The sequence below is a fragment of the Anabas testudineus genome, chromosome 4 (assembly GCF_900324465.2).
Source record: "Anabas testudineus chromosome 4, fAnaTes1.2, whole genome shotgun sequence".
Lineage (NCBI taxonomy): Eukaryota > Metazoa > Chordata > Actinopteri > Anabantiformes > Anabantidae > Anabas > Anabas testudineus.
Window position 1 is genome coordinate 24,611,013 of NC_046613.1, and position 13,065 is coordinate 24,624,077.

Consider the following 13,065-nt stretch of genomic DNA (forward strand, 5'->3'; position numbering starts at 1 on the left):
CGACTCAACTATTTAAATAAAAGCATTAAAAGAAGACATGTCATGCACTCTGATGCAAGAGAAGGTCTTTCCATGCTTCAATAATGTATTGAACTAAAGGAATGAAACAAACCAATGCATTTCTTTTAATATCTGCAAACATTAAGAAACCCATCCAACAATACCCATGAAAAACTGTCCCTTGACTTATCTTAACAAAACCTTGCAAGATATACAGCTGTTTAAATTGGCAGTGGTTTCAAGTTGTTTTCAGTGTCAATAAGGTCACAGCTAGAGTGTAGATAAGCTTGATGTTTGCACATTTAGGCTTCATGGCTGGTTTACTGTTTATGGAATATCTGCATGTTGGTTGTGCTGATTAAAACAAATACCTGATTTAAGACCTCTTACTGATACCACACAGAGATCACAATCTACCTAGGCAAGTTATGCAAGACTCATATGCACAGCCACCATCATCCAACATACAACAGAAAGGACAGAACACACAGTATATTACACTGGGTGCATCACTGCTAAAATTACTGTGACAACAGGGTCTTTAAAACAATCCATCCACTAACTGCAGCGTCACTTTGCCACCTGTCCACAGAGCTACAATGACTGAGCAAAAACACTGGGTACCTTGGCTTGTCTGTGTTAGTATTAGTATTAACACCACAGATTTGTTCACACATGTCAAAGAAAACCCACACAGAGGTTATTTGCTACATTAATCTTTCTGATAAATGTTTTTCAGACGGTATCCAGGTAGGTTGCATGCACACTGTGCAGCCTTTCTGCTGCAGTGAACCAATATTAAATAATCATTAACGCTCATTCGCTGATGCTAATCTGAGCTGCTTTTGGATATTTCAGTGGACATGTCACTGAATTGCACATTATGTCTGTATGTAAATAACACGTATTCATCACCATGGAGAATATAGAGTTCAATAACTTTGCTAACTAAATAAGTTTGCTAAGTTGCTAATAATTTTCTGATTCTGGTCATTCCAACGTTTTACTGATGTTTCATATTTTATAATATTATAAATTATTATTTATAATATTATATATATATATATATATGATTGTTTTATAGCCAACCTTTACTGGCTGGGTACTGAAGCCTGGTCTGCCCTGAATTCTTATGGGAAACTCGTTATTTGCCATGAGATGAGCATCAAACCACCTTCAGGCCTCTAAGAAAACGAGCAGGGTGTGCCAAATGTCAAGCTGATCGTGCTGATGGAGTCAGGTCGGTGTTGACATGAATTCATGTGATTTTCTATCCGTTCTTTCAGGTCATGGACTTTGTGGTGTGGTTGTTTCCCTGTGCGCAGGCTGACAGGCTCCCCGTGAACCAGGGACCCGAGGCTCCTACAACACAAAGACACAGACACTCAATGATTTTACAACTCACCGCATCTTTGTCCTCTCCGACGCTGTCCTGCTGTTCCATGTTGAGTTTCCTCTTGTTTTTGTTTTCTGTCCTCTTCATAGTTCGTGTAAGTGTAAAAAGGCTCCTCGTTTGCGGGGCTGACCCCGGAGGGAGCTGGTTCTGTCGGGGCTCAGACCTCTAGACAAACACTGGGCAAACTCGACGTGTCAGCTCGTCTGCTGTGGACTACAGTGACACCTCACTGGCAAAATGAAACTCATCGCTTTGTTGAAGCCCTGTGCTGAGTTGAGAGTCCGCAGAAAAGTTTGTTGGTGTCATCCATTCCTGGTGAGCAGCCCGTCCTGCAGCTAGCTGCCCCGGAGCCTAGCTGCGCCTCTCACGCCGCCTCCACATCTGGGAACCCCGGTGTGACGAGCTGTCAATCAGCGCTGGAGCACCTCTGCCGCTAGTTTCTCCTTGAAGACAATGAAAAGGGCGGATAGTGACAGTTCACAGGGACAGAGGATGGTTTGTGGGACACAAACGACCCATGCTCGGTGGGTTCGGTACCGACTCTGGCCACAGTTCATCCAGCCCAACTAGTTAGTTGGTCAGCGGCTGTTAGCCTCCTAGCCTCCTGCTGCTACTAGCTGAGCGGCTAGTCAAGCTAACGTTTACCTGCCCGGACACACCGTACCATCCGTAACCAGCCCCGCTCCTAACGGGCGCTAACACATTATGTCCCCGCACTTCTTGGCGTTTTCTGCGTCCCGCCGACTTGTCAGGCTGTGAGAGACTTCTTCGGGTGCTCTTCCATCCTCGGATAAAGGTCGAGCTCCGTGTAGAGACACCGGGTCGAGCCTGGTGTCGAACCGCAGCCTCGGAACCGCGCGGATCACTTCGCTTCCTCGACTCAATGCGCGTGCGTCAAGCTGCCGTGAAGGAGCTCACCACGTCCGGTTGGCGTCGTCACAATAAGAGCACGGATGTTTCAAAATAAAGTGGACTCCTTAAAGGAAAAGTAGAAACAAAAGGATGGACTGACAATTAAAAAGAAAAAGCTCAGAGAAGGATCAATCATGCAATAGATTGTCTTGAAGTGGTGTGTATCACTAGTAACGTTGTAAATAAATAAAGAGCAGAAAAAGAGGTGGCAGTTTTGGCAGACAGAAAGAAAGAGCAGCAAAAACTGGCTAACAGACTAGTAAATTTACTGAAGACGACTGGCTGGGTCTGAAGATGTGTAGATCAACATCAGAAAATAAGTATTGTTCCCAGAAGGTAAACATTTGTGCAGCAGTAGAGTAACACAAAGACACAGACAACACAACATCCCTATAGAGTTCATACAGGAAACTTGTGTCCTCTATAAATTCCCATTATTTACACTGATAATGTTGAAATCGGGCATTTGATTTAATATATATAGAATGTAAATATAAAGTATTATATACGCCAAGCTTTACTAATATGCAAACAGACACTGCATGTTTTGCTGTTTTATTTTGAAGGAACACAGGTCTTCTTTCTTCTTCCCATATTTACACAGATGATTCCTTTATGTGAAGTTCCACAGACTCATCACATGCAAAACATTTCTTTAAAAAAAAACTATCAATTTAATATTTAATTCGTAATAGAAAATGTTTTCAGAATGTAGTTTTTATCCATTTTCATTTACTTTAAACATCTGTGTCTCTGTGATTCTGCAGGTAATTAGCAGAGAGCAGTTACATCTGTTTTGTTGGGCTGTGCTGCCACCTGCTGATTAAACCACACAATGATTACATGAAAAGTAAATAATAATGGAAAAAGTGAAGATATTAGTGAAATTAAAATGTCTTGTATAATTTAAAGTAAATACAATTGTTTTGCCCTATAGCTAAATGATATGCAGTGTATAAACACCTGAATAATTCTCTTTTACAATGTTTAGTTTGAAAATAACATGACACTACAATCTACAGTCTATTTGCTTTTAGGCTGAATTTTCTCCCCAGGTAAACAAAACAAAAACGATAATGAACAAGACATTCATGGTTTTATCTCCTTTATTTGAAAAGGTTCTTTTCTTTTTACCCCAAAGCATTTTAATAAACAGAACATGCATTAAAAATACAGCAGGTCTTCATCCAAAGACCACATCTGTCTCTCACAGCAACAAAACCTTGCATTGAAGTACACACTCCCTTTAATATCTACATACATATGTGGTTTCTAAAACCTCGGCGATACTACGAAAAACATTAAGGTTGATCTTTGACCTGTGGGGAGCAACACAAAAAATATCTAAACTTAATAATTTACACCTGATTTGACATTCACTTTGGTTTGTCTTATTGCTTATTAAATACATTACAGTGCTTTTTTCATGTTGTATAAAACTCGGATTCATTTTAAGCTAAAAATGAGTGGGCCATTAAACTGCTTCAAATTGATTGTCTGAACAGTGGACAAATTCATTCAACATGTTTAAGTCAGTTCATCTTTAGAACTGAAACAGATGACATGGCACTTTAATAACCAGGACTAGTACATCAACAAAAAGCAAACATGAAGGCTAGTATTGCACAGTAGCCCAGGAAATTGCATATTTCAGTAAAAGTATAGGAGGGCAGTAAAGCCACAGTTCATGCAACAAAAGAAACAGGTAACCTGCTGTACAGAAAAATAAAAACTAAAAGAGAAGCCAGAGTGAAATAAGGAACAGAAAAGTTCCATTGCACAGTGAGCGAGTCCTGCAGACGATGTAAATTTTTTGATTGTCATCTTTAGGGAGATTCAAACATTAAAAAAAAAAATACAAATTTGACTCAAAAGTAAAAGTAAAAACACCTAAAGAATCACAATTAAAAAAAAAAAAAACAGAACAATGTGGTCCATTTGTCTGGTTATAAAAGTTAAATGTACTTTCTTTTGGACCTTGCAGTATAAATTTCTTTCCATGATCACTGGACTGAAGGCATCGCACAAGCTGCTGAGAAGCCTCATGACAACAGTCTGTAACGTGCTTGTTTTAATTAACACTGGTTTACTAAGATGCTGCACACAGCAGCTTCGTCAGAAGGCTTTCCATTACTGCATGTTAGTGTGTTAGGAACAAAAACTGGGTTGGACCCATAGTTTAACTATAATCAGAGTAATATTGTGGAGTGAGAACAATGATTCCTAAATGAATGTTTCATTTGTGAGTAAATGCAAAAGAACATCATCTACCTATCTGACCAGAGTGTCATTTTAGCTCTACACGGTTTGGCTACTTGGAGTTGGCTACTTTTTATGACATTTTTTGTACAAACTGGACAAAACAACTACGTATTGTATCTACTAAACCATCTGAGAGTATGGCTTTGTTTCCACAAGCTGCTCAAACCACATGCAACTTATCTACATACTAACTACAAACAGAGGCTTCAGCAGAAGCTGAGAGGAAGCACTTTGCACTTTGGTTTTGGCTTTTTTCAAAACCCCGTTCCCTGCTGGCATTTATGTTTCTTCAATCCCTGCTCAAGTATGTGGCCGAAGTTGGGTTCTGATTGGCAGCTTCTGATACACAAGTCGATAAAGAAACTGACGGGAGAATTTTCTTTTCATGTTAGTTTTAAATCACAAACAGGGACCAGGTTTCATATAGAGAGATCATGTATAAAGACAGTGAAATTTTACCACCTAGATCACATAAAATGTTCAGATACCTGAAAGCCTGACTACTGTTTAAACTGGGTTTATGTTGATCCTCTTTAGAAGCTAAAAATCATAAGTCAACTTCAGCTGAACTCAGAATGGTCTCAGGAAGGAGAAAAGCACTTCAGTTGACAACCTCAATAAACACAAACAGTAATACCAACAAGAAAACGACTGCAGTCACTCACATTCATAAACCATCATCAACCAAAACACAACATTCATTAACACTCAATATGTCACTCAAATGAAATGTTTCTCAAGTCAGTTAGAGCCACGATTTCCAGCATTTTCTATTTGAAGAGGAGATGGTGATGATGCTGATGAAGAGGGATGTGGGGCCGGTGCACTACATAAAGGCTGCCTGCAGGGGGCGCTGGTGGTGAGCCAGTCACAGAACAGCAGATGAGGAAGAGGAGGAGGAGCAAAAGGAGGCAGAGGAGGATGTTTGGGGCGTCATGACACCCCAACCAGGAGAGAAGGCGAGCTCACAGAAGCCTCCTGTGTTTTTACCTGAAAGACAGAAGATGAGCTACTCAGGTGACGGAGTTACTGAACAACCTGCTCCGAGGGTGGAACAAAACATTTGTGGTGTCTTCAACGTCTCCCCAAACGTGTTTTACAGACTGTTCTAACATTTAAGAACTGCAAAGCTGATGTCAAGACGTTAATTCAAAATCATAATGCAAGTTTTAGTACAGCACAAGATACAAACACAACTTCAAACCATACAAGTGGTCCAAAAATGTACAGGGCAGCTTTAACGTCCACTTAAAATCAATGTTTTTCTATTATTACAAGCAAGGACAGAAGTCTTGATGGATCTGAAATGTTCCTTTAGCCTCGAGTCATCAATGAGCACGTCAATAGACTGGCTACATGCAAATGTATTTTAATACCAAGGTTATTGTCAAAATGCAAACAGCTTCATCATGTTAGCAGGACACAGCAAAACCAGGGGACTGTACCTTTACAGGTGAGCTCGAAAGGTGAAGAGGAGGAGGAAAAGGAAATAGAGGAAGGACATGGGGAGGAAGGAGGGAGAGAGAAAGCGGCTTGACGAAGGGAGGAAATCCTGAGCTCGTTCTCCTGAGGAGACTCAGCGGGAGTCAGGAAAGAGAGAGGGTGAGGATGAGAAGGAAACATGGACTTTTCACTTCTAACATCGTTTTTCTCTGTTCAGAATCATAAATATTACTTGAACCCCTGCGGTGTTCGGACCTGCTCAAATAAAAAGATGTGAAAACATTAATATGAGACAACTCACCTGTAAGTTTGTCTTGGCTTTCCTCAAGACGTCCCGTGTTCTCGATACTGTGAACAAACACAAAGAGCATCTGGGAGTTATCGTTTGTTCATCAGTTGAACAGAAGACTTCAGGACGTGCGCTGTGTCCTGGTTCGAGTCTACATATGATACCCTCCCCTCTGTTTGCCTCCTTACTGACTCCATTGGCAAAAACACCAAAAAGTATATCTTCATTAAAGTGACTATGAAGATGGGGTAGGATCGTGCAACACTGTGAAACTGAATTACTGCAGATGAAGATGATGAAAGATCAAACTCTGGTTTCAGAATGTTACATCAAAGTATCTGATATCTGCTCGCACTAATAGATCAAATACAGACAGGCGTCTTGTAAGATTAAAGGAAGAAATAATGCAAATATTCTATTACTGAAAGACTGTTGGGGTTATTTTGTTTTTTGTAATAAAAAGCAGTTTTATATTGGTCTTCTACAGTCTGTGCTACTGCAAAACAACATCTGTGACTCACGCTGGCTGACTATAAAGTGCTCCATGCTATCTCTGCTGCGGTTGGAGCTCTTCAGTCTCTCCATCGTGTCTTTTAGAGCTTGTTCTTGTTCTGAGAGCCTCAGACGCAGAGAACCAACCTCCTCCCTCAGAGGCTGATCCTGAAAACACACAAAGTTACACTGAAAATAACCCAAACCAAACTGTACTGGATCAGCTGTGTATGTCGAAGTGAAGTGGATTCCAGTTAACAACATGCTGGAAACAAAAGGAATTCTCCCTCTCTGTTAAAGCAATAGTTGCACATATGGAGACATTTTGAACAAATTTTAACAAATAAATAAATAAAATAATAAAAATCCAAAAGTCTAAGACAGATGTTGCTGCTTGAGATATTTTTTTCCAGTCTTCATATTCTCCCTTCTGGCAGTAACAAAGATGGATTTAAAAAAGCTGAATTTTTCTTGATTCCTCTACGTTTCCACTACATCATCAGCTTTTTCCTCAGTAACAACTAGACCCTGGACCCGTGGACTTGACCTTGTTTCTAACCTTTTTGGCTTCCTCAGAACTGGGCAGTGCTGCTCTCCAGAACATCTGGAGCAGAGAGTCTGCCTCCTCCTGGATCTGTGTCAGGGTCTTAGTGTCAGCCAGCAGCCTCCTGACACAACCTGAGTCTGAAGGCTGAAACACACAGAACATATGCTGTTAACAAAGTGCTTCAGCTCAGAATCAGCTGACCTGCGGTACTGTTTGGACCTGGACTCACGTGATGGAGGCTGAACTCCTGTGGGGTGCACAGGGAATAAAGGGTCCCCTCCATCTTGTGGAGTAGAGCACTGCCCTCCAGGATCTGCTGCTGCAGAGCTTTAAAGTCTTCAATGTGGCCGACTACATGGCGACTCTGTCGGCTGGAAAAGGAAGCGTCTGGAGCTGCTTGAAAAGAAAACAAGAGATTTAGGACTAAGGACAAGAGGGAGACCCACAGATTCTCAGTGATATGAAGGGTTTCAGTGTGACTCCAGACAGTGGAATAACAAGAATCTGTTTAGTTAATGAACACAAAAAAAGATTCTGTTAAATGTCAGGAGGAGGATATTGTTCACATATGATTCATTATTAATATTGCTTTTCATGCAGTATGTGTCTTAGCCGGAGTTGTTTATAATGTGGAGATTTCACCTTGTCCAGCAGCAGCTCCCGTCTTTCCTGCAGGTGTCTGCACAGAATGCAGAGGAGAAGAAGGACTGACGAGTCCCATGTCTCTTACAGGTGGAGAGGGAACATTATCTGTGGAAGAACATTTCCATCAGTAATGAGCTTCAGTCAGTTCTGTAATCTTCTGTTCTTCATTATCTGAAGATGCAGGGTGGGTGTACCAGACATACTGACCGCTGAAGAGCTGTCTCCTAGCTCGAGGCTGTGTGTCCGCCTGTCCGTTCAGCTGCTGCTCAAGTTGAATGTGCAGCTCTTTGGGGTCAAACGCTGCACTGCTGGGTCCTTGCTTGGCACCGTCACTGACCCGACCTGCTTAGAAACAAACAAAACCAGAATTTCTCTTGGTCTTAGTCGTGTTGAGTCATATTTTTGCGACTACCAGCTATTGTGTTGGGTCTGACAGTGATGAGTTCTACCTGAGCGTGTGGTGGTGGTGACTCCACACACTCGGTGGTACACCTGCAGCTCACACTGAAGAGAGTGGACCAAACTGCGGCTCTCGCTCAGCTGCTGCTGGAGGACACTCACTTCATGCTGTAGCCTGTCAATACACACACATAGCTTGACAGATTCAAAAAGTCAGGCTAACGCCAGGATCCCTGTCGATAACTCACTAACACTCTCAAACTGGTCCCCACAAAAGTGCAGACACACTCACCTGTTGATGGTTTCCTGGTTCCTCTGTCTGTCCTGTTTCAGCTGTGTCATCTCCTGGCTGTGAGCTTCAGCCTCAGCTTTCAGCTTCCTGCCCCGCTCTGCCCACTTCTCTGCCTCCATCTCTGCCTCCTTCAGCCTGGCTCGCTCCAGGAGAGATGCCTCCCTCAGCTGCTCCACCTCCTTACTGCTCTCTGCAAGAAACACACCAAGAAAAAGCTGAGCCGATCATCTGACCCTGAACCAACTCAGAACTGTTAATGTCTGTCTGATCTCTCTTTACCGCAGCCAGAAATATTCCTTCAGAGCAACACAAACAATCCAACAGGTCCCACATGTCAGTGTTTTCTCCACAGTTTAGTGAGGGAATGTCTGATTTTACCTGTTGTGACCTGCTTCAGTTGGTTCTGCAGACTGATGTTCTCCTCCTTCAGAAGCCGGATCTCACTGGACAGCTGTCCGGCTGAGTCCAGACCCTGGATGTAGATGTTAGTAGGAGCACCTGGAGAGAAGACAGGGAGGGAAGAGTCTCATCATTCACTGGTAAAAACAAGTAGAGAACAGCAGATAGGACGTAACTGTCTGTGTGTGTGTGTGTGTGTGTGTGTGTGTGTGTGTGTGTGTGTGTGTGTGTGTGTGTGTGTGTGTGTGTGTGTGTGTGTGTGTTACCTTTTTCAGTGGCCTTGTGGGCCAGCCTCTCCTCCAGCTGCTGTCGGAGGCGGTCGTTGGTCTGGATGGAGTCCTCCAGTCTCTGTCTCAGACTCCTGATCTCTCTCAGATGCTCCTTCATCAGGTCTGCACCTGCAGTCACACATGACACAAACTCAAGCTAAATATCTGTTTATACTAGTAACTGATTGATGTATACGACTGTAAACTGAACATATTTATTATTATTATTATTCTATATTCTGCAGCCTATTTAATATTCATCAATCACCAAACGTCTGTTAGTATGTTAATTAACTGAGTTAAACCAAACAACCTTCAGACTGGCATTTGAGTGTGGTTCTACCTGTGTGGCTGGTGCCTGACTGGTACCCTGATGATCCTGATGACAAATCTGCTCCGAGTCTGACTGGTCGGGTAGCATAAGTCATATCCCACAATGCACTGCTCTCCAGCAGACTGGCCCCAGTTTTCATTATTAAACTGGCGTCCAGGCTGCTGCTGCTGGTGGCACTGCTGAATGGAGAATGCTGGTATCCATGGTAGGACAGAGGAACGAAGGCAGAGGAGTCCGGCTGCTGGTGGGACAGTGGAAAACCCAGATGAGGTTTGGACTGGGGAGTGGAAAACCCTGAGGAGGAGGGGAAATAAAATAAATACAATACAATGGACAGAGACAGTCTAATAAGAAGATTAGTGAAGCACACAGGAATAGAAAAAACTGAAAGAGAGATGGAGGATCTCTTAGCACGGGGAACAAGTTTGGTAATTAGAAAAAATAAAACTGATCTGGTGGGTGGTTTGTCAAGAACAAAGAATGAGAAAGATTTAAAACGAGAAACAGAGTAAAAACAAAAGAAAGGAGAGAAAGGAGAGAAAGTCAAGTAGGGAAAGAAAAGAACGACGTGGAGGCAGCTGAGTATTAAATCTGCTCAGCTGTCTCTCAGTCTCAGACTGATGGTAAAGGTGGCGTCTCTCCTTTTCACTAAAGATCAACCTGACATTATCAGTCAGTATTACTGAGCTTCTGCACACTGTTAGTTTTTAACACACTCCCATGCTCATGCATCTACAATCAGACGCACTGTCACTGTGTCCGAGCTGCCTCTGTAACATCTGCAGCTCCTGGTGCACTTCGGCCAGGGAGAAACCCACCCCCCCACTGTCTTGGCAACGGGTTCGTAGGGTTGTGGGCAAAGGATGGAAGGGGAAATGTGCAGTCTGAGTGGAGGAGGAGAAAGGAGCATTGACAGGGACAGAGGTGCAGACTGAAGCTGGAGCTGGGACGAAAAGAAAAAGGAAAAGAAAAGTGGAGATGTAACAAAACCAGAAGACAGAAACAAAGAGAGAGAGAAACATCAGCTGTAGAGAAAAAGCAGCAGAAAAAAACTAATCAGCATCAAGATAAACTCTCTCGGGGCCCCACGCTTAAACCTCTTCTTACCTGTCTGACTGTGCATGCCTGCAGGTTTGTGTGGTGGGCTGGGGCATTGCATGCTGGGACAGCTGAGGCAGGACTGGGTTCTGTGGGATGAGGTGATGGATGGAGGGACAGACGGATGGCGTGACATGGCGCTACTGTGAGAGTGGCAATCTGGAAATGAAAAGAGTCTGTTGTCATGCTGGAGAGAACAGACTGTGGACACAGACGCTACAACTATCATGTGTAGCTGGGACATTTGTTATTTGTGATGAACAGTGGACACAGTGATACTGCAGAGGTCATGTGAAAAGAATTATCAAAGCACTTATTATTGCTCAGTGCCATAAAACTCCACTGTTTGCTCCACTGATCAGCGAATCATACCCCACACACACAGTCTGTAGCACTGTTTGCTTTATGCACTATCTGAAGCTGAGCGTCTGCTCTCACCCGTGCTGACTCTGGTAGACGGCCTTGTTTCCTCCTGGCCGAGCTCACTGGCAGCGTCCACGTCGGAACAAAGTTCCAGGTCTTCATTTGCGGATCCATGCTCATCAGACACATAGGAGATACGGTCTGATTGGTCGGTGGTGTCCGAGAGGGCGTGGCTGCTGCACGGCGTGTCTGATCGATGAGGATGATGATGATGATGCTGGTTTAGTTTGGCACGAAGAGACTCAATGACTTTGTCCTTCTGCTGCAGCTCCTTACTGAGCCTGTACACACACACAAACATACAGTACAGAGTCAGTATACACTCCACCAAAATAACATGAGAACTGCTTTGTCACTTACAGGCTGCTGATCAGCTGTAACCCAGAGAGGCTCTGCTGACTGCACTGTGTTGCTTTAGCCTCTTAGTGACTTACGACAAGTGTGTGTGTCAAATCACACAGGTTAAAATGCTGAGTCACACTGTTACAACTCTAACATACTTATACATAAAACATATAGAACTTCATATATCCAGTGACTGAGAACAGGCAGAGACCCCCGGAGCAAGTGGAGGGACGACAGCAACACAAATAATCACACATAATGACGCAGCTGCACTGTGTCCCCTACAGCTGATTTAATTAACTGGGACATTTCTGAGGTGAAGGTCATTCATCTAAATCAATATCTGGCTGACACACACACACACACACATACACACACATTTTCATGATTTCAGCGTAAAGGTCGACTTTAAAAACGTTTCTGTTTTCCTTAATTTCACCAAAGCTTCCTCTGTGTCCAGCTTACGTGTTGTGTTTGATATTATTCATCTTATGTTGTTTCAGATAGTAATATTAAGATATCGGTGGTAATTATACAAATAAACTGATCAGGTTGTGGTTTGTCAAGGCTCCATCCCACATCAGGCTTTGAAGAGCACAGAAAATCAGCAGCAGTCAGGTTGAGTTGGCCCTTTCAGATTTTTCACTGCTGTAGTTAGTTTCTTCCTTTAATGAGAAACATAGTATGTTGTTGGTCTAAGTACTATACTTTTCATACATTTCTTCTTGTGTCTGTCTTACTTGTCGAGTTGTGTGAGCAGTGCTCTCCTCTCCCTGTCAGTATGTTTCTTCAGCAGCAGTAGCTCTCTCTCCTGAGCCTTCCACTCCCACAGGGAGAAGGAGAACAGAGAGTCTCTGTACAGCGGGCTGCTCTTCGACAGCATGGACTTCCACAGAGGAGCCATCATCCACCTTCAGCAGCTTCCTGCTCCCTGGCCAACAGCCTTCTGCCTGGCTACTGACTGGCCATGCCTCCACGTTATCTGTCCTCCTCTCTCTCAGATTCCTGGGTCTTTACTCAGTTTTTCCTCCCGGTCGTGTCTCCAGAGCAAGTCGAGCGTGGCTCATTAGCTTAGCAGCTGAGGTCCTGACCTATGAGTGCGTGTGACAGCAGGCACAGTGGATTGGCAGAGTGCGAGTGAGGGATGAAGGGATAGAGGGATGTCTGAGCGTGTGGGCGATCAGGTGAAGAGCAGAGCAAATCCTGATTAGGTTTGAGCTGCACAGAGAGATGGATTTCGATGGCCTGCACACACACCCACACACACACACACAATCTGGGATTGTATGGACTGGGACTACAGGTGGTCACCCAAATAAATCCCAAAACAGACTCAGGGTAGTTAAAAATGCAAAGAAGAGCGCACAGAGTGCAGAGTCAAGCTAAAACATCTAATAAATGTGAACCCTCACAGCAGATTTAAAGGATTTGTGCATTTGTTGGCATCCAAATGTTTCAGATGAGACCACAACAGATCGGTTTGATGACAGGAACAGTAACAACTGCCGACACAAATCAGG

At 43.4% G+C, this 13,065-nt stretch overlaps 2 protein-coding genes across 11 annotated transcripts in view; both read right to left on the bottom strand.

Annotated features, from left to right (window-relative positions):
* mast2 (microtubule associated serine/threonine kinase 2) overlaps positions 1-2,301 on the bottom strand; it is a 133,499-nt gene extending 131,198 nt beyond the window's left edge. For all 5 annotated transcript variants that reach the window (XM_026346252.1, XM_026346255.1, XM_026346254.1 and 2 more), the window contains exon 1: positions 1,406-2,301. In XM_026346252.1, coding sequence (XP_026202037.1) covers positions 1,406-1,483 — 78 coding nt within the window. In that variant the 5' untranslated portion in view covers positions 1,484-2,301. The remainder of the gene's footprint in view (positions 1-1,405) is intronic.
* Positions 2,302-3,381: 1,080 nt separating this feature from the next.
* pde4dip (phosphodiesterase 4D interacting protein) overlaps positions 3,382-13,065 on the bottom strand; it is a 66,194-nt gene continuing 56,510 nt past the window's right edge. For 2 of the 6 annotated variants that reach the window (XM_026342976.1, XM_026342970.1), the window contains 14 exons: positions 11,216-11,481; positions 10,787-10,936; positions 9,689-9,973; positions 9,343-9,474; positions 9,056-9,175; positions 8,678-8,867; positions 8,436-8,560; positions 8,194-8,331; positions 7,984-8,091; positions 7,571-7,737; positions 7,354-7,485; positions 6,824-6,962; positions 6,315-6,361; positions 3,383-5,560 (listed from right to left, as the gene is read on the bottom strand). In XM_026342976.1, the coding sequence (XP_026198761.1) occupies positions 5,504-5,560; positions 6,315-6,361; positions 6,824-6,962; positions 7,354-7,485; positions 7,571-7,737; positions 7,984-8,091; positions 8,194-8,331; positions 8,436-8,560; positions 8,678-8,867; positions 9,056-9,175; positions 9,343-9,474; positions 9,689-9,973; positions 10,787-10,936; positions 11,216-11,481 (2,056 nt within the window). In that variant the 3' untranslated portion in view covers positions 3,383-5,503. Of the gene's footprint in view, positions 5,561-6,314; positions 6,362-6,823; positions 6,963-7,353; positions 7,486-7,570; positions 7,738-7,983; positions 8,092-8,193; positions 8,332-8,435; positions 8,561-8,677; positions 8,868-9,055; positions 9,176-9,342; positions 9,475-9,688; positions 9,974-10,786; positions 10,937-11,215; positions 11,482-13,065 lie in introns of all 6 variants that reach the window. The other 4 variants (XM_026342955.1, XM_026342943.1, XM_026342964.1 and 1 more) reach the window with 4 other exon arrangements.